At 47.6% G+C, this 19,291-nt stretch overlaps 1 protein-coding gene across 1 annotated transcript in view; it reads right to left on the reverse strand.

Moving 5' to 3' along the window:
- Window positions 1–1,020: 1,020 nt before the first annotated feature.
- Window positions 1,021–19,291, reverse strand: part of MRPS27 (mitochondrial ribosomal protein S27) — a 111,857-nt gene continuing 93,586 nt past the window's right edge. Inside the window, exons 10-11 of the mRNA XM_073584051.1 lie at window positions 13,994–14,146; window positions 1,021–1,580 (exon numbers count right to left, since the gene is read on the reverse strand). Coding sequence (XP_073440152.1) covers window positions 1,335–1,580; window positions 13,994–14,146 — 399 coding nt within the window. The 3' untranslated portion in view covers window positions 1,021–1,334. The remainder of the gene's footprint in view (window positions 1,581–13,993; window positions 14,147–19,291) is intronic.

Genomic DNA, 19,291 nt, shown 5'->3' on the forward strand with positions numbered 1-19,291 from the left:
TTCCAGTAATTACAAACGCTTGATTGCAGTTGTTGCTGCTAAGAGTGGCCCAATCAGTTATTAGATTTAGGGAGCAATCATTTTTTCTCACAGGGCCCTGTAGGTTTGGATTTCTTTTTCACTTAATAATAAAGATCTTTATTTAAAATCTGCATTTTGTGATTACATGTGTTATCTTTGTCTAATATTTAAATTTGTTTGGTGATCTGAAACATTTAAGTGTGACAAACATGCAAAAGAATAGGAAATCAGGAAGGAGGCAAACTCTTTTTCACACCACTGTATACTTAGGGTCGTTGTTGTGCTGAAAGGTGAAATTCCTCTTCATATTCAGCTTTTTAGCAGAGGCCAGAAGGTTTTGATGCAAAATTGACAGATATTTGTAACTGTTCAGAATTCCTTCAATGTTGACTGAAGCCCCAGTTCCAGAAGCCAAAATACAGCCCCAAAGCATAATGCTACTTTCAGCATGCTTCACTGTGGGTAGGGTGGACATGGATGTTTTTCATTGTAAGAAAAGGCTTCCATCTTGCCACCCTACCTCACAGGTCAGATATATGAAGAACACAGGAGGAGACTGACACATATGCAGTACACAACCAGCACTTGCCAGAAATTCCTGCAACATCTTTTCTGTTGCTCTAGGCCTCTTGGGAGCCTCGTGGCCAAATTTTCTTCTTGTCAATTTTTGAGGGATGCACAGTTCTAGCTATGTTTATATGGGATTAATCAGATTGACTGTAAATGATGGCTGCTATGTAACACCACTGCAAATGTGATTTGCTAAATCTGAACAAAATCCCATCACCAATTTTAAGAGGGTGTTGACACTTCTGCAAACATATTTTTATTTCGTAATCCCCTCCCCCTCCTCAACAAAGTTCAGAAATGATTCTTCTAGGTATGATTACATGACAAAACCCTGGAATTTTGTGAAGACTTTATATAACCAAAAAGGCAACAGCAATATAGAAGCGATTCCTTGTCCCCAACACAAAAAATAGGAATATAATGAATGTGTATTTTTATTACTTAATTTTATTTTACTTTGATGAATTGTATATTTGGGGGGTTAGGAGTTGGTATTTATCAAGTAAATTCATTTTTCCACCATTTGTGTATTTTATATACTGAATAGAAATAAAACACTCAGGAAACCAAGAGAATCTAGGCAAGTTTCATGGGGCTTAAGTTTTAAGCTCGGCATGCAACAAAATGACCATAGAGCCAGTACATGATACAAAAGTACATGGAGGGAAAAATCAAAAAAGGAAAAGAGCTTGTGCTATATACAGCCAGGGGCTATATACAATGTGCATCAAACATGGAAAGTGTTAGGCAGTGGATGTGGCCCTGGATGCAAGCAGGGCTTCATACTTCAACTTTGCTTTTTCTCTCAACTCCTTCTCTCTGGTGATGAGCGCGGACTGTTCTTGCTCCCATTCTTTGAGAGAAGTCTCATATTTCTCAATGTCTGGCTTCTCACATTCTTGCAGCCTTTGTTGTACGAAGCTGGTGGTCTTACTCACAAGGCTGGCAGGTTCAATCTTGCCCAGAGAATCAAGTTTTGCACTCAAGTCCTGATAGGAAGACAAAAAAAAAAATAATAATTAACACAACTTCTTGGATCACCCCTTTTGTTGCACTGACCAATGAAGCTGTTGCTCTAATGTCTGACGTACATGTAGGCAGACCACCAAAACAGCTTTCAGAAGTCAAATGGCTCTGGAGTAAGTTATGAATTTTTTGGCATCTAACAATTATAAAAAAATATTTTCCTCATTACTGTGGATTTCACCTACACTCCAAAACATACTTGAATAAAAAAAAACAACCTACAAAGTAATGTGCCCTAACAAAGCGTGCGCTAAGAGACCAAGAAAACGAGGGCAGCCCCAACTGACCTGCTTCCCCCCAATCTCTTCTGGACAGCTGAGATGTGTCTGCTACTGGATGTCTGTGCATCATTTATGAAGGATCTGAGGCGCTGTCAATCTGTGATTTCTGAGGCTGGTAAGTCTGAGGAACTTATCCTTTCCAGCAGACGTAATTCTTGGTCTTCCTTTACAGGGATGGTCCTCATGAGGGCCAATTTCATCAAAGAGATTAATGGTTTTTATGACTGCACTTTTCCAGATTGACCGACTTTCAAGTCGTTAATTATGAACAGTGGTTTACTCTTTTCTTAGTTGAGTGGTTCTTGCCATATTCTTCTGATCAAAATAGTGTCAACTAAGGCTAGGTTCACATTAGTGTGACTCCGCAGCATATCATCCGCATGCATAACGCATGTTTACGCAGCGGTTTTTATGCGCATCATCTTATGCATGACGGAAAAAAACCCTGTGTGTGCATGCATTTGAATTGTTTATGCGCATGCGTTCGATATGACAGACAAAAATGGGCGTCTCATGGGATTTCTATTTACATTTTGAAGAACGCATGCGTACGCATGTCCTTGTGTACCAATGCGTTTTTTTATACACACTCATCTGCATACGCATGCCTGCGCATATTTGATGGATTTTTGACGCTTCAAAAAAAAAAAAGCAACATGTTGCGTTTGCCGGACACCATCGCACACAGCGAATCGACTCATGCGTACGCAGAACCATGTCCCTGCGTACGCCATGTTAAATATATGTAGGCATGACGCATGCGGATCTATGCACATCAAACGCTGCGCGCACAGACGCAGATGTGAAGCCAGCCTAAGCACCCTGTGTTTTTTACATATATTCCTTTTATTTACTTACTGCAGGGTATACGATTATTGTTTTTATTCTAGGTTTTGTCTGTTAATTCCTGAAGCGTAAATGTGCACTAACACATTGCACTTATATTATGCTGACCTAGTCCAACTGATGGACGCAAACACTTCCTGAAGACCAGGGATTCCACAAGTTAACATTTGATGGGGTATACGGGTTCACTCATGAAGAGCGGGGTATAGGGGGGTATTTTAAGGAATCGAAGGCTTAGCACATATTCTGGTTTGTTTAAATCTTGTTGCTTTACTCTTTTTTCCCATATAGGTTCCTTCGTACTTTTGTTGCCTTTAGTCTGAGTCTATAATGTGCACGTTCCAATACAAATACAGACGTATCCAAAGTTTTGACGGCTACTGTATATTGGGACAGAAAGAGTAACGTGCAATAAGCACAATTCTTTGTACATTTTTGCAGTGAACAATGGATAATAAAACACTTTCCACAACACTGTCCCCATGTTGCCAACTAGCGGTCAGAAGATACATCAACATATACATTGTGAGAACAAAGTAACTAGATGTCTCAGGGTTTTTCTATTTCACGGCATCACCAAAGTCATCATCACAGTAACAACTAAATAGCAGGTTGTGTCATTCACTTTTATACTGTATAATACACAACCACATTATCCTTCAAATACATGAAATGATTACTGCATTAGATTGGAACTAATGCTCCCTAGATAGAGACGTGGCGAGCATTGCATCACATCGTCAACCCTCAGAAAGAGACTATAAATTGCCTTCTGTGCGAGTGCTGCTTCCATGAAGAAATATCTAGTGATTGTGGAAGCAATTCAAGGCTTTTTTACTTTGTAATCTTCAGTCTGCAGATTTTAGGAAGCCATTGCAATCACTTATCTTGCTATGTAGCCAGAGCCATAGACATTACCTTAAAATGTAAAAGCATAATCGACAGTAATCGTCGGCTCAAAAAATCTGAGGGACTAATTCAGCAGAATTTAGACTGCTGTGAAAGGAGCCAATAGCGGGACACCCTGTCAGCAGCTCGTTTTTAAGCAAACTCATCTAACAAAAAAAGACAAGCCCTCTAAACTTAGTATTATTACAAACACATTTTGCTTAAAGTCTCCCTGTCCTTTCACACAAAACCTGTAGAAGAGTAGGGGGCCTGCAGTCCCCATCCCATAAAGGGAATCTGTCACCGGGCTATTGCCATGTAATCTGAGAGCACCATAATGTAGGAACAGAGACCCCGCTTCCGGCGATGTGTCACTTACTGGGCTGTATTTTGAAGTTTCATTACAATTAGTGCTTTATAAGCAGGAGATTATCACTACAGGACTAGATGTCTCGCGCCTCGTCGTCCAACCATGCGCCCAGCACCGATTAGTAGCTTGCCTCTATGCAATGTACACAGAAAACTGGTGTGGACGGGGATATACTCAGGTCAACAACTAAGCTCTGCAGCAGAGAAAACTAATTCTAATCAGAATACCGGTATAGGATTAGCATTGTAAGATTAACTCTTGTCTGAGATTGAGACCACGGGGCGAGTGGGTATTCAGCATAAATATCCAAGAGGACTCTACTTAACTTACGTTTGTGATCCCATCCACCAAACCCTATGCCAGAAAAGGAGATTTTTGTGTACTCACCGTAAAATCTCTTTCTCTTAGCCTTTAATTGGGGGACACAGAACCGTGGGTGTTATGCTGCTGTCCACTAGGAGGCGACACTATGCATAATCTGAAAAAGATTAACTTTGGCTCCTCCTCTGCAGTATACACCCCTGGACGGCATCAGCCTTCTCCAGTTTTGTGCCAAAGCATAAGGAGGAACGTAACCAAATAACATAACCATGCCTGTAAGAAGGCTACTATGTACGAGCTCAAAGAACAATATGAGAACTCAACAGTAAACAACGGCCCGTAAGGGCAACAGGGTGGGAGCTGTGTCCCCCAATTAAAGGCTAAGAGAAAGAGATTTTACGATGAGTACACAAAAATCTCCTTTACTCTGTCGCCTAATTGGGGGACACAGAACCGTGGGACGTCCCAAAGCAGTCCCTGGGTGGGAAGCAGTGGACGAATATTGTGTTGACAGTTCCCTAGACTTGGGGTACTGCCGCCTGCAGAACCAGTCTACCTAGGCTCGCATCCGCTGAGGACTGGGTATGAACACTGTAGTGTTTCGTAAACGTGTGTAGGCTAGTCCAAGTGGCCGCCTTACACACTTGTTGTGCCGAAGCCTGATGCCGAATGGCCCAGGAGGCCCCTACTGCCCGTGTAGAGTGTGCCGTGATACCGGCCGGAAGAGGGGAACTGTTAAGTCGGTAGGCCTCATGTATAGTGGACTTGATCCACCTGGCAAGGGTAGCCTTGGAAGCCGGCAACCCCTTGCGACTACCTTCCGGAAGAATGAAGAGGGAATCAGATTTCCGGAAAGGTGCAGTCCTGGACACATAAATCCGCAATGCTCTGACGAGGTCAAGCGTATGCAGAGCCTTCTCCACTCTATGAACCGGAACCGGGCAAAGGGAAGGCAGTGAAATCTCCTCATTGAGGTGAAAGTTGGACACAACCTTCGGAAGGAAGGATGGTACCGTGCGGAGAACCACCTTGTCCTGGTGAAAGGCTAGGAAAGGCCGTCTGCAGGAAAGTGCTGACAATTCCGACACTCTGCGTAACGAGGTGATCGCCACTAGAAAAACCACTTTCTGAGACAGAATGGAGAGTGGAACTCCTCTAAGAGGTTCGAAGGGTGAAGCTTGCAATGCTGTCAGGAACAGATTGAGGTCCCACGTATCCAGCGGACGTTTGTAGGGAGGAACCAATCGGGAAACTCCCTGGATGAAAGTCCTTACTTGCGGTTTAATAGCAATGCGCTTTTGAAAAAGGACTGAAAGCGCCGACACCTGACTCTTAAGCGAACTTAAGGATAGCTTGGCATGTAGGCCCGATTGAAGAAAACCTAGTACCTTCGGGAGGGAATAAGGGAGTGGGACTTGTCCATGAGATTCGCACCAAGAAAAGAAAGCTCTCCAGGTGCGATAATAGAGCTTGGCGGAGGCAGGCTTCCTTGCCCTGATCATAGTTGCAATGACTGCCGGTGAAAAACCTGCCTGGGTTAGAATCCAGGTTTCAAGGGCCATGCCGTCAAATTGAGAGCCCCTGAATTCTGGTGGAAGAACGGACCTTGAGACAGAAGGTCGTGACGGTCGGGTAGACGCCAGGGGGCGTCTGCTGTAAGTTGAACGATGTCGGCGTACCATGTACTTCTGGGCCAGTCTGGTGCGATGAGGATGGTCGGAACTCCCTCTTGCTTGATCTTCCTCACGACCCTGGCGATTAGGGGGAGGGGTGGAAAAATGTACAGGAGTCGGAACTGGGACCAGTCCTGGACCAGGGCATCCGCTCTGAGCAACCGCGGGTCGTGTGTCCTGGCCATGAAATTGGGGACCTTGGTATTGAGATGGGATGCCATTAGGTCCACCTCCGGGGTTCCCCAGCGTTGACAGATCTGGTAAAAAATCTCGGGATGGAGAGACCACTCCCCCGAGTCCATTCCTTGCCTGCTGAGGAAGTCGGCATCCCAGTTTTCTACACCCGGAATGTGTACCGCAGAAAGTACCGACCTCGTGTCTTCCGCCCAGCGGAGGATATGAGCCACTTCTCTCATCGCCTGGGTGCTGCGGGTCCCGCCTTGGTGGTTCACGTATGCCACAGCCGTGGCATTGTCCGACTGTATCCGTATGTGCGAGGCTGCAAGCAAGTGATGAAAGGCTCTCAGTGCCAAGAGGATGGCCCTGATTTCCAGAACATTGATGGGCAATGTCACTTCCCTCGGTGACCACTTGCCCTGTGATGTAGGTGCACCGCCCCCCAGCCTGTCAGGCTTGCATCGGTAGTCAGGATCTTCCATTGTCCTGAGAGGAATGGCTTCCCTCGTGTAAGCGAGGTTGGTTTGAGCCACCAATGCAGAGACCTCCTGGTTGATGACGTCAACCTGAACTCCCTGTCGAGGGAGAAGGGGTTCCTGTCCCAAGACCTGAGTATGGCTAGTTGAAGGACCCTGAGGTGAAACTGGGCAAATGGCACTGCCTCTATTGCTGCTGCCATCCGGCCTAGGACTCTCATGGCAAACCGGAGAGATCGAGGAGGACTGCGAAGGAGTGTGCGAACTCCCAGACGGATGGCCAGTGTCTTGTCCTTGGGAAGGAGTACCAGGCCCCTGGCGGTGTCGAATACCATTCCCAGGAATGTTAGAGTCCGAGTTGGGACAGTCGACTCAGAGTGTCTAGTGTGATTGAGACACTGACCTCGCAGTCCTTGAAAGTGGGAGACTTGATGAGGAGGTCGTCCAGGTACGGGACGACTAGAATGCCTCTTGAGTGCAGGACGTCCATGGTGGCCGCCATGACTTTGGTGAACGTTCTTGGAGCCGTGGCAAGTCCGAACGGAAGGGCGACAAACTGGTAGTGATTTTGGTTGGCCACGAACCTGAGAAACCTTTGGTGGGCGGGAGCAATTGGTATGTGGAGGTACGCATCCTGTATGTCTATGGAGGCGAGGTAGTCTCCCTGGTCCATGGATGCAATGATGGACCGGAGGGACTCCATGCGGAAATGACGGACCCGTACGTAATTGTTGAGCTGTTTTAGGTCCAGAATGGGTCGGACGCCGCCTCCTTTCTTGGGGACTACGAACAAATTTGAGTAGAATCCTCGGAATCTCTCGTTCGCGGGAACCGGCACCACAACTCCTGATTGAAGGAGAGAGGAAACCGCTTGGTGGAAAGCACAAGCCTTTTCTGGTGGTGTTGGAGGAATAGAAAGGAAGAACCGGTTCGGTGGAACGGAAGTGAACTCTATCTTGTATCCGGAAGACACTATTTCCCTGACCCACCTGTCTTCTGTAATAGGTAGCCAGACTTGCTGAAAGAGTAAAAGTCGGCCGCCTACTGGTGGGGTGTCTTCCGGAGGTCGCGAGTCATGATGAAGCGAAGTTCTGAGGTTTTCCTCCCTTGGGTTTCGCTTGGCCTGCTTTCGACTGCCAAGCCCTGTCCGGTTGCTGCTGCGTCCGTGGGTTGTCCCTGCGTGGAGAACGGTTACGGTTTTGCACTGGGCGCGAAACGGACCAGCCCGAGGAATTCCGAAAGGATCGGAATCGCGTCTGGTTTCTTCGTTTAAACGTGCGTTTTGGTTTTAGTTGAGGGAGAGAGGTACTCTTACCCCCAGTGGCATTGGCAATCATGGTGTCCAACTTTTCGCCGAAAAGTCTCCCAGTAAAATACGGAAGTCGCGTGAGGGACTTCTTTGAGGTTGCATCCGCTTTCCATTCTCGCAGCCAGAGGATGCGTCGGATCGTGATGGCGTTTGATGCTATTCCCGCTACACCTCTGGCGGAATCCAGGGCTGCATGAATCATGTAGTCTGCTACCACTGCTATCTGGACCGCTTGGTCCGAGAGCTCAGGATTTGAAGCCTGAAGACCCTCCTGTAGTTTTTTGGCCCAAGCCAGGATGGCCTTGGCTGCCCAAACTGAAGCAAACGCAGGGCCCAGAGAGGCGCCTGCCGCTTCGAAAATAGAACGAGCCATGCGTTCTACTTGCCGATCTGCTGCGTCCCTGAGGGTTGAGCTATCCGGCAGAGAGAGTAAAGTCTGCGCTGCTAGCCTAGAAACCGGAGGGTCCACTTCAGGTGGATCTGTCCATTGTTTGGTGTCTTTCTGTGGGAAGGGGTACTTCGCTTCCAAATATTTGCGATTAGCGAATTTTTTCTCAGGCTGCGCAAACTGTTTGGTAAGTATTTTCTCAAACTCATCGTGATTAGGGAAGACCTTAGGTGGTTTCTGAACACTTTCGAAGCAAATCCTATGTTCTGGGACATCCGGGGCCGACTCTGGAATTTTTAGCACCCGATGAATGGCAGAAATTATGTCCTCAACTAGCGCTGTATTGCTAGGGGGAGAAGGTACCACGGACCTGACCGTTTCGTTATCTGAGTCGGAGTCACAGATGCCCTCCGAATCCTGTGCCTCGCTAAGGAGATCCCTGGAGGGCGACCTGGGGCGGGGGTCTTCTGTGGTGGGGGATCCCTGTGGTAAATTGCACTGTCTGTCTGTGGCAGGGGACTGCCCAGGAGACCTGGAATGACGCTGTCTCTCCCTGGAGGGGGACGACCTTGTGCTATAGTGCGACTCAGATGATCGAGACCTGTGGGTCCGCTTACGTCTGTGAGAGTCGGAAGCAGCATGTTCCTGAGACAAGCTGTCCATTTGCTGTGTACCGTCCATAGCCGGGGCCCGACTCTGCAGAGCTTGCAGCAATGTGGCAGTTAGGTTGTCTATGGACTGTGACATAGACTGAGACATCTGAGTTGCCCATTCCGGCGTGGCCTGTGACACTGAAGCGTCAGTAGGGACTCCCTGGGGTTCTGACCCAGAGTTCTGGATGCAGTCCCGGCAGTGCGGATACGTGCTGCCACTAGGGAGCGTGGCTTTGCAGGCTGTGCAGAATGCATAGAAACATTCCTGCCTGGTTCTCTTCCTTGAGCCCGGCATAGTGCACAGAGGCTGGCTATCAGGGATCGTACAGGGGTGGCTACGCAGAGGGAACCCACAGAGAGCCTTATAGGAAGTATAGATTCACAGCTGAGTATGAGAACCCAGCTGTGAGCTTACCCCACCGGTGTGCCCCTAGGTCCAGCGCCGACAGATCCCAGTTCTGTGCCCCCCGGAGACCGCTGTGATGCTCCTCTCCTGGATCTCATCCAGAAAAAATGGCCACCGACACTCTGAGGAGAGGGAGGAGGAGGCGGAGAGCTGAAAAGGGCACGCTGGGCTGTGTAAAAACGCGCCCTTTCTGCCTCAATCCGCCCCTTCTATGACACTCCAGCGTGTCATTTTGGTCATCCGGGGGGCGGGCCGGGGGTCGGGGAAAAGGCGGCGGCTTCGGCTAGGCCGAAGCCGCGGTCTAAATTAGAGGCCTGATGCCCAGGAGGGCTCCAGAGCGGCGCGGTAGTCCGGGGGGGGAGGGGGCGGATTTGTACCGGACCCCCCCAGAATGGTCGACTGGATAGCGGTGGGGGTAGCAGGGGTAGCGGTTTCTATATGGGGGGCCCCTGAAGCGCTATGGAGCCGCTGCTGTTGCAGAGACAGGGATGCAGAAAAACCCTGTCTCTGCTGTGCCATCCAGTCCGCACCCTCCCCCGGCCCCAACAGGATCCCTCAGCCGGCCTGGGGTCCCTGAAAGCTGCGGAATGCTGCCTGATCTCCGACCCTACCTGAGGCGTCTCAACCTAATGCCCCCTGCGGGGGATTAGGGAGGGTGCGTCTGTCACCGTCAGGGGGTCTTCATCCTCGCCTCAACCTCAACCCAGACCCCTTAAAGGGGTTGGGGAAGGAGGGGGGTCTCGACCTCGAACAAGGACCCGAGGGACTGGGGAGGGAGCGACATGGGGAATAGCCACCTCGACCTCAACCGGGTACCCCTGATAGGGGACCGAGGAGGGAGCCATGCCGGGAGTCTCGCTGGAGACCCACTTTTCTTCATCTGTATTTCCGGACGAAAAAAGGAAAAAAACGGAAGAAAAAAAGGTGTGCCTCCTTGCGACACTATGCAAAAACTGGAGAAGGCTGACGCCGTCCAGGGGTGTATACTGCAGAGGAGGAGCCAAAGTTAATCTTTTTCAGATTATGCATAGTGTCGCCTCCTAGTGGACAGCAATTAGGCGACAGAGTAAACCTAAAAGCAGTTAAATCAGTTTTGTGCACTCTAGCAAAGTGTAGCATTTATGCTGAATAACCTGCTTGCCCCAAGGTCTCATTCTCTGACAAATTTCGGCACCTTGTTGTTTAGTCTGGATGTCAATAGATGGGATGTACCCCACCGCTGATAAATCTTCCTTGAACATCTCTGAACAGCCCATCATCCTGTTAGTAGCTGTTGGAGACTTAAAAAGTCTGCCTTTCACTTGTCTACCGCTGGTATATGAACTGCTGACATTAGAGTGACCTTATCCTCTGTCCACTCCAGAATTATTGCGACTTCCGCCATGGCGGATGGGCTGTGTGTGGCTCCTTGGCTATTGATATAGGCCACAACCTTGGTGTTGTCTCTTTGAATCCCGATGAGAAGCCCTCACACTAAGGCTGCCAATGTAAAAGAGCCAGTCGGACTGTTCTGAGCTCTAGCACGTTGATTTGGAGAAGCCTTTCCTGACTGCTCCAGCTAACCTGGACCGTCGAGTGATGGAAGATCACTCTAAAGCCGGAAAGGTTGGCATCTCTAAGGCCTGTTTCACACTTCCGTTTTTTCAAATCCGTCAAAATCCGTTGGTTTCCGTAAAAAAACAGATCCGCCATTTTTTTGCAGGATCCGTTTTTGTCCCATAGCGGTTACCGCGGATCCGTTAAAAAACGGATCCGTTTTTTTAAAAACGGATCCGTTTGCATCCGTTTCCGTCAAAAAAACGGAAACGGATCCGTTTGGCGGACACAAAAACGGAAGTGTGAAACAGGCCTTAGAGAGATGGTCAGAATGGGATGGAAATAGCGACCCTGATTTACCAGGGGTAACCTCCACCTGAGAGTTTGGCGGAAGTGAAGGGGGAGGGGAATCTACAGATTTAGAGACTGTTTAAACCTGTCCCAAAAGGAAAGTAGCATGTTCTGTATAGGCCTTTACCAAAATTGAGCAAAGGGCCCTGCCTCAAACGTAGCCACCATCTCTGAAAGGACACTTGTGCAAAAAGGGATTCTCATGCAAAAAAGGAGGGAATGCCTGCCCAGACGCTTCAAAATGGACTACTGAAAAGTTAATCTCTTCTCCCCTGGAAAGAATAACAATGCTTGAACAGTGTCGAACTTGATTCCCAGAAATTGTAGCTGCTGTGTCGGAAGCAAAATATATTTTGTCCTGTTGACAATCCAACCAAATCGCTTCTGTGTCTGTAGGACAATCTTCAGGCTCTCTTAATTCTAAGCAAAGGATGGTGCTTTGACAAAAACATCATCCAGAAAGGGGAAAACAATTATCCCCTGGTCCAAAGCAGCACCATAACTGAGGCCAGGATCTTTGTGAGTACTCTGGGTGTTGTGGCCAATCCAAATGGGAGAGCCCTGAACTGAAAATGATCTTGATTGACCGCAAAGAAAAGAAATCGCTGATGGGCTGGAAAAATTGGTACATGTAGATAACCGTCCCAGATACAGCGCCTTGCGAAAGTATTCAGCACCCTGGAACTTTTCAACCTTTTCCCACATATCATGCTTCAAACAAAGATACCAAATGTAAATTTTGCTGAAGAATCAACAAGTGAAACACAATTGTGAAGTTGAACGAAATTTAGTGGTTATTTTACATTTTTGTGGAAATTCAAAAACTGAAAAGTGGGGCGTGCAATATTATGTGCCAAACACAGCGATGCATGCTGGCCAGCGGGACACCAACGATCAAAAAATGGCCTAGGACATTCGAGCACGATCAGCGATATCGCAGCGGGGGGCCGGTCGCCGCTATGTGTCACACGTAACGATATCGCTGGCGAGGTCGCTGTTGCGTCACAAAATCGGTGACGTTTCAGCGATCTCGCTAACTATCTCGCTATGTGAGACAGGGCCTTAAGGATGTTGAACAGAGAAACTTCCCTGCCTACGCAATCTGATCCTTGGCTAAATCCAAATCCTGGAAACCGGACAAAAACTTTGTTGTAAATGCTTAGCCCATGCCACCCCGAGAAAGAAATAGAGGGTGGAGGAGTGTAGGGTTGGGGAGCAGTGGGGGAAGGGGAAAGGAAAAAAAGGAGTCACGCCAGGGTTATATTTACCTTTCCTGAAGATCTGGATCCCTTTAACTTCTGCTCCATGCACATACTCACGCATGTGGGGTGGTGGGAATGTGTGAGCTGCCTAATGGACCTCCGTCCCACTACCTGATTATCAACTGTGTCAATGTACTGTAGTCCGACCACACCAATGCAGGAAGATACAGACTGAACAATTACAGCCTCTAGTCTCTGTCGCTACAAGGGCGAAACAGAAAGCATAATTATGCTCTGTTACCCTGAGACATCCTTTGGAAACACAAAAGCATAATGGTCAATGAGATAGGTCTGAGCCAGACCCAACCTCCAACTGACACTACAAAAGACTGAGGAAGTCTGACTCTAGCAGGCAAGGTATAGTCTTCTGGGAGGAGCCAATTTATATGTAATAATAGGGTCAGCCTCCAGGTGGCAGCAGTGTTTCTCATGGTTCTGTGCCCGCCAATGAGACAAACGAGAAAAAGTAACAGACCAGTAAGTGATCCACTGTTGGAATCTGGGTGTCTGCCTCTGCATCTTGCTGCTCTCAGATGGGGGTAATAAAAACCTGATGACAGATTCCTTTTAATATCTGTCCTTATAGAAAAGAAGAATCAGCCATGTTGAACTTCAGCATCCATTATTCTTTGTAGTGTTGAAAGACAGGGCTGGGTCAAATCATCTGATTTTTCCTCCTCTTCATATTAAAGGAAACCTTCATAATAAGTTAATCCAAGCATGCACAATGGCAATGCTTATCTCAATTTATTCACATTTCCAGGCATTTTAATAGAGGAACACCACAATGCAATGCAAAGTTGTAAGGATACAAGTATTTAATAAAGCAGTCATCATTGGAACGGGCTGTAAGACAAATCTCATTCTACCATGGAATGCAGGGCTGCTCCCAAACTGCACACTTCCACAATAACTAATATTAACTGAACATCCACAAGAGGGGAGAACGGACCCCAGAATATCATCTGTTTAGCCTTCAGAACAGTCAGGGCCAATTAACATGGGTGTTACCACAAGTGAAAATCTAGGAGATTTTCCTCCATGAAATGCAATAATTGCCATTTACTAGTGAGATCGTCATTTACTGGAGACATGACGGACCAGATTTATGTACTTTGCATTTAGTGATCTGTGTTAACACAAGACATCTTTCAAAGATGAGTAATGGTCCTACAATGACATTTTAGCTAATAGGTTTCTGCTTCTTAGAATGACAGCGGGGGATGGGAGACGCCGCGCAGACAAAGGCAAAAGAAAATACAATGCATGTGACCTTGAGTATTGGATCCCCCTTGTGCAATTTCCTCCTGAAGATGATTTACATATAATTCGATGTGTTTTCCATTCAGCGAAGTGTGAAGAAGAAAATGTCAGGACGACAAACAGAAAAACTATAGATTTACATATTAAAGATTTCTTTCCCTTCAATTTCAACTCACCTGAAATCTAGAAAGGTATTCTGGTAGAAAATCTGCCTCCGTCTTCCCCAAGGCTCCATACGGTTCCGATGTATCTCCTGAAACCTCAGTGTCTTCAGTTTTTTCCGACTGACTAGCTATGGCAGCCTTTAAAGCAGACAATAGAACATCAATCTGCGAAAAAGACGGATAAAGAATAGTCATTATTGTTGATAGCAACTGTTCAATTTTTAGGGATTTTAATGGAACCAATCTGTCAGTAAGGTGTGACTCCTCCAACTATTCATATGTACAGCAAATGTAACTCTTTCAAAGACAAGTCCAACAACACCTTTAGATGAGCATTTCTTTCCTCTATTACTAAGAAATCAGTGTTTGAATTGATATGCAAATGATGCTGAAGACCTATTGGTAGATCTGAAATCTCTGTCACTCCAGTTCTATTCCCTGCCCAACGCAGCTTCCTCCTGCTCAACTGATGGCTCCTTTACGTGAAGTCACAGCATAAAGGCTGTTCGTTAAGCAGCAGGAGGAGGTGGTGCTGGGTAAGGAATAGAGCTGGAGTGACAGAGGCTTCAGGTCTACAAACAGCTCTTCAGCCTCATTCGCAGATCAATTCAAAGGCTGATTTCTCAATAATGGAGGAACGGATCAGCCATGTAAAGGTATTGCTGTTAATTGAAAAAGCTACATGTGCATGTAAATAGTTTGGGATGGTGGATGCTTGCTTAAAACCAGCAGCTTGCAAGAGGTGCTAAAATATGGACAAATTAATAACCCTAAAGCCCACAAAGGATCATAGTAACAGTTAGCAAGGCCAAAAAATAGACATTTGTCCATCCAGTTCAGCCTATATTCCGTCAGAATAAATCCCCAAATCTACGTCCTTTTAAAGAGCCTAATAACTGTAAGATGCAATATTGTTACGCTCCATTAAGACATCCAGGTCTCTCCTGAACCCCTCGACTGAATTTGTCATCACCACCTCCTCAGGCAAGGAATTCCAGACTCTCACTGCCCTAACAGTAAAGAATCCTCTTCTATGTTGTTGGAAAAACCTTCTTTCCTCCAGACGCAGAGAATGCTCCCTTGTGGCCGGCACCTTCCTTGGTATAAACAGATCCTCGGAGAGATATTTGTATTGTCCCCTTATATACTTATACATGGTTATTAGATCGCCCCTCAGTCGTCTTTTTTCTAGACTAAATAATCCTAATTTTGCTAATATCTCTGGATATTGTAGTTCCCTCATCCCCTTTATTAATTTTGTTGCCCTCCTTTGTAATCACTCTAGTTCCGTTATATCCTTCAGGACCACCGGTGCCCAAAACTATAATTTTCCTAATAGAAGACAAACTTTGAGAAGAAAAGGGGATTCGAATATCAAATCAACACATGGCCAAAAGTACGTGGAGACTGAACATCAAATCTATCATATAAATTTGCATTTAAATCAGCTCTCACCTGTAACGTCCGTCTGCGGGTCTGGGCTGCAGCCAGGCAACACCCCGAGAAACACTGATACCCTTTACCCCTATACAGGGATCTGGATTTACAACAGAGCCAAGGAGGTAGCTGTCTGAATATGAGCAGCGGCCAGAGCAGGACGGTCGTCAGAGGGAAGTAGGAAAAACGGCAGGCAATAGAAGAGTCAAATTCAGGCCAAGGTCAGAGTCAAAAACCAGGAGGGCGGCAGAGGTACAGAATCGTTAGGAAGTAGCAGAGTCAGAATATCCAAGCCAAGGTCACAAACCAGGAGAGTAGCAGAAGTACAAAGTTGTCAGGTAATAGAAGGGTCAGAAATCCAGGCTGAGGTCAGAGTCAAACAGAAGTCAATCACTAAGTAGCACACAGGGGAACCAAGAATATATCCGGCGGCTTGCAAGCCCAGTCCCAAGGTATTTGAGGGATCAGGTCATCCCTCACAGGCTCCCGGGCTGATGATGTCATCAGGACCGCCCCGAGGACCAGACCTGATGATGATGCACCAACCCCTTCATGACAGACAGAGCGGAGTCTGCGTCCACTAGATGTCTGCGCAGAAGCCCTTTCACTGTTGCCGCCATCACTCAGGCGCGAGCCACGGCGCCTCCTAGTAGCCGAGGGCGGAACAGCAGGCCCCGAGTTCGACGGCGACATGTCAGTCCGGCGCCTCCTGGTGGCCGAGGCCTGGAGAGCAGGCCCCGAGCCCGAGGGCGGCGTGACAGTCCGTCACCTCCTAGTGGCTGAGGGCGGAACAGCAGGCTCCGAGTTCGACGGCGACATGTCAGTCCGGCGCCTCCTGGTGGCCGAGGCCCGGACAGCAGGCTCCGAGCCCGAGGGCGGTGTGACAGTCCGTCGCCTCCTAGTGGCTGAGGGCGGAACAGCAGGCCCCGAGTCTGACGGCGACGTGACAGTACCCCCCTCTCCAGGAGGGGCCTCCGGACCCTCAAAACCCGGTTTGTCTGGGTGAAGGAGATGAAATCTCCTAATTAATGCCTTGGCATGGATGTTCCTTGCGGGGACCCAGGACCTCTCCTCCGGGCCGTAGCCCCTCCAGTGTACAAGATACTGTATGGAGCCTCTCACAAGGCGGGAGTCAAGGATACCCTGGACTTCATACTCCAAGGACCCTCTGACCGAAACAGGAGGAGGACGGGACTGGACAGGGTGAATTGGGGAGCGATACAGCTTGAGGAGAGATTTGTGGAACACATTGGGCAACTTAAAAGACTGTGGAAGTTTTAAACGGAAAGCTACAGGGTTAATTACTTCTATGATTTCATATGGACCAATAAATCTGGGACCCAGTTTGGCAGACGGCACTTTAAGTTTGATGTTTTTGGTAGAGAGCCAAACCTTGTCTCCAACTCCCAGGTGCGGCCCCTTAGATCGTCGCCTATTCGCAGCCGAAGCCTGTCTAACCTGGGCCCCTTTCAAGTTTGAGTTTACCTCAGACCAAATCATTTTTAAACGATGTATATTTCCCTCTACCCCGGGGAGCTCTGACATCCTGGCCGAGAACGAACCAAACCGCGGATGCAGTCCATGGTTGCAGAAAAATGGGGTAGTCTTAATGGAGTCCTGGTAACAATTATTTAGGGCAAACTCAGCTAGTGGCAGATGTTCCACCCAATCAGACTGATGTTCTGACACATAACAGCGGAGGTATTGCTCCAGTGCTTGGTTGGTACGTTCGGTTTGACCATTGGTCTCGGGGTGGTAGGCAGAGGAGAAGGACAGCTCAATCCCAATGCGTTTGCAGAAAGCTCTCCAGAATTTTGAGATGAACTGGGTACCTCTGTCGGACACAATATTCACTGGAGCACCGTGCAGGCGTACAACATGCACAATAAAAAGTTTACTCAAGGTTTCTGAGTTAGGTAACCCAGATAGGGGGACAAAGTGACACTGTTTGCTGAACCTGTCCACCACCACCCAGATACACGTTTTCCCATCTGAGGGCGGCAGGTCCGTAATGAAGTCCATGGAGATGTGGGTCCATGGACTCTCAGGGGTGGGCAAGGACTGGAGCCAGCCGGCAGGGCGATTATGGTAGGACTTGGCGCGGGCACAGACTTCACACGCTAACACATTCTTTACAGTCCTTAACCACCGTCGGCCACCAAAAGTTTCTAGTTACCAGTCGGGTGGTATTATTAAGACCGGGATGCCCTGCCAGAACAGAGTCATGTGACTCTTTAAGAACTTGCATGCGAAACGTAGCCGGGACGAACAATTTTTTTGGCGGCGTAGTGTCAGGAGCCTGTTCTGGGGAGCTACGGATCTCCTCCAGAAGATCCAGAGATACTGCTGACACAACGATCCCGTTGGCCAATATCGGGACTGGCTCACAGTCCTCGGCTTGTGAGGGGCAAAAACTGCGAGAGAGGGCATCGGCCCTCACATATTTAGTACCAGGGCGAAAGGTGATTAAAAAATCAAACCTAGAGAAGAACAAGGCCCACCTTGCCTGTCTAGGATTTAATCTTTTAGTTGACTCCAGGTAGGTCAGATTTTTGTGGTCGGTAATTACCGTGATCTTATGTTTGGCGCCTTCGAGGAAGTGGCGCCATTCCTCGAAGGCCCATTTGATCGCCAATAATTCCCGATTACCTATATCGTAGTTTTTCTCAGTGACAGAGAATTTTCGGGGAAAAAAAGCACATGGGCGAAGCTGAGTGAGGGATGCAGTGCCTTGCGACAGCACTGCTCCCACTCCGACCTCAGAGGCATCCACTTCTACAATAAATGGGTGCTCTAGATCAGGCTGAACCAAAACTGGGTTGGCCACAAAGCACTCTTTTAGTGTAGCAAAAGCCTGAATTGTCTCAAGGTTCCAATTAGCCACATCTGCCCCTTTTCGGGTCAAATCCGTGAGTGGTTTGGCAATTTCGGAGAAACCCCTGATAAATTTACGGTAGTAGTTAGCAAACCCTAAAAATCGCTGCAGCGCTTTTAGCGATTTGGGTTGCACCCAAGCTTTGATAGGTTGGATCTTGGCAGGATCCATACGAAAGCCTTTGCCTGAAACCATGTACCCTAAAAACTGTACCTCCTCAGCAAAGAAAACACATTTCTCCAGTTTAGCAAACAAGGAGTGTTCTCGCAGTCTCTGCAGCACAGAACAGACGTGTTGAGCGTGTGTCACAGGGTCAGCAGAATAAATCAAAATGTCATCTAAATACATGACGACATACACCCCACAAATGTCCCTGAAAATATCATTTACAAAGTGCTGGAACACGGCAGGTGCGTTACTGAGTCCAAACGGCATTACAAGGTACTCAAAATGGCCAAGAGGGGTATTGAAGGCTGTTTTCCACTCATCCCCGTCTCTTATGCGGACTACATTGTATGCCCCCCGGAGGTCAAGTTTAGTAAACCAACGGGCTCCTATTAGTTGATTAAAAAGATCAGGGATGAGTGGAAGCGGATACTGGTTCTTTATAGTGATTGCGTTCAACTCCCGGTAATCAATGCAGGGTCTGAGACCACCATCTTTCTTTTCTACAAAGAAGAACCCGGCTCCAACTGGTGAAATGGATGGTCTAATAAACCCTTTTTTTAAGCTATCTGCTATATACTCATTCATGGCCTGACGCTCTGGACCAGAGAGATTAAATATTCTCCCTTTTGGGAGACGGGCATCTGGAATCAGGTCTATAGGGCAATCATACTCTCTGTGGGGGGGTAGCTTCTCAGAATCTACAATAGAAAAAACATCTTCATAGTCTCTGAAAGCAAACGGTATGAGGGGGTTTTTAACTTTAACTTGGTTTACGGCTAGTGATATGCAGTTATCTTGACAGTGCGAACTCCAGCGTACAACATCGCCTA

The sequence above is a fragment of the Dendrobates tinctorius genome, unplaced genomic scaffold (genome assembly GCF_039654945.1).
Source record: "Dendrobates tinctorius isolate UK_male_01 unplaced genomic scaffold, ASM3965494v1 ptg000083l, whole genome shotgun sequence".
Taxonomy (NCBI): Eukaryota; Metazoa; Chordata; class Amphibia; order Anura; family Dendrobatidae; genus Dendrobates; species Dendrobates tinctorius.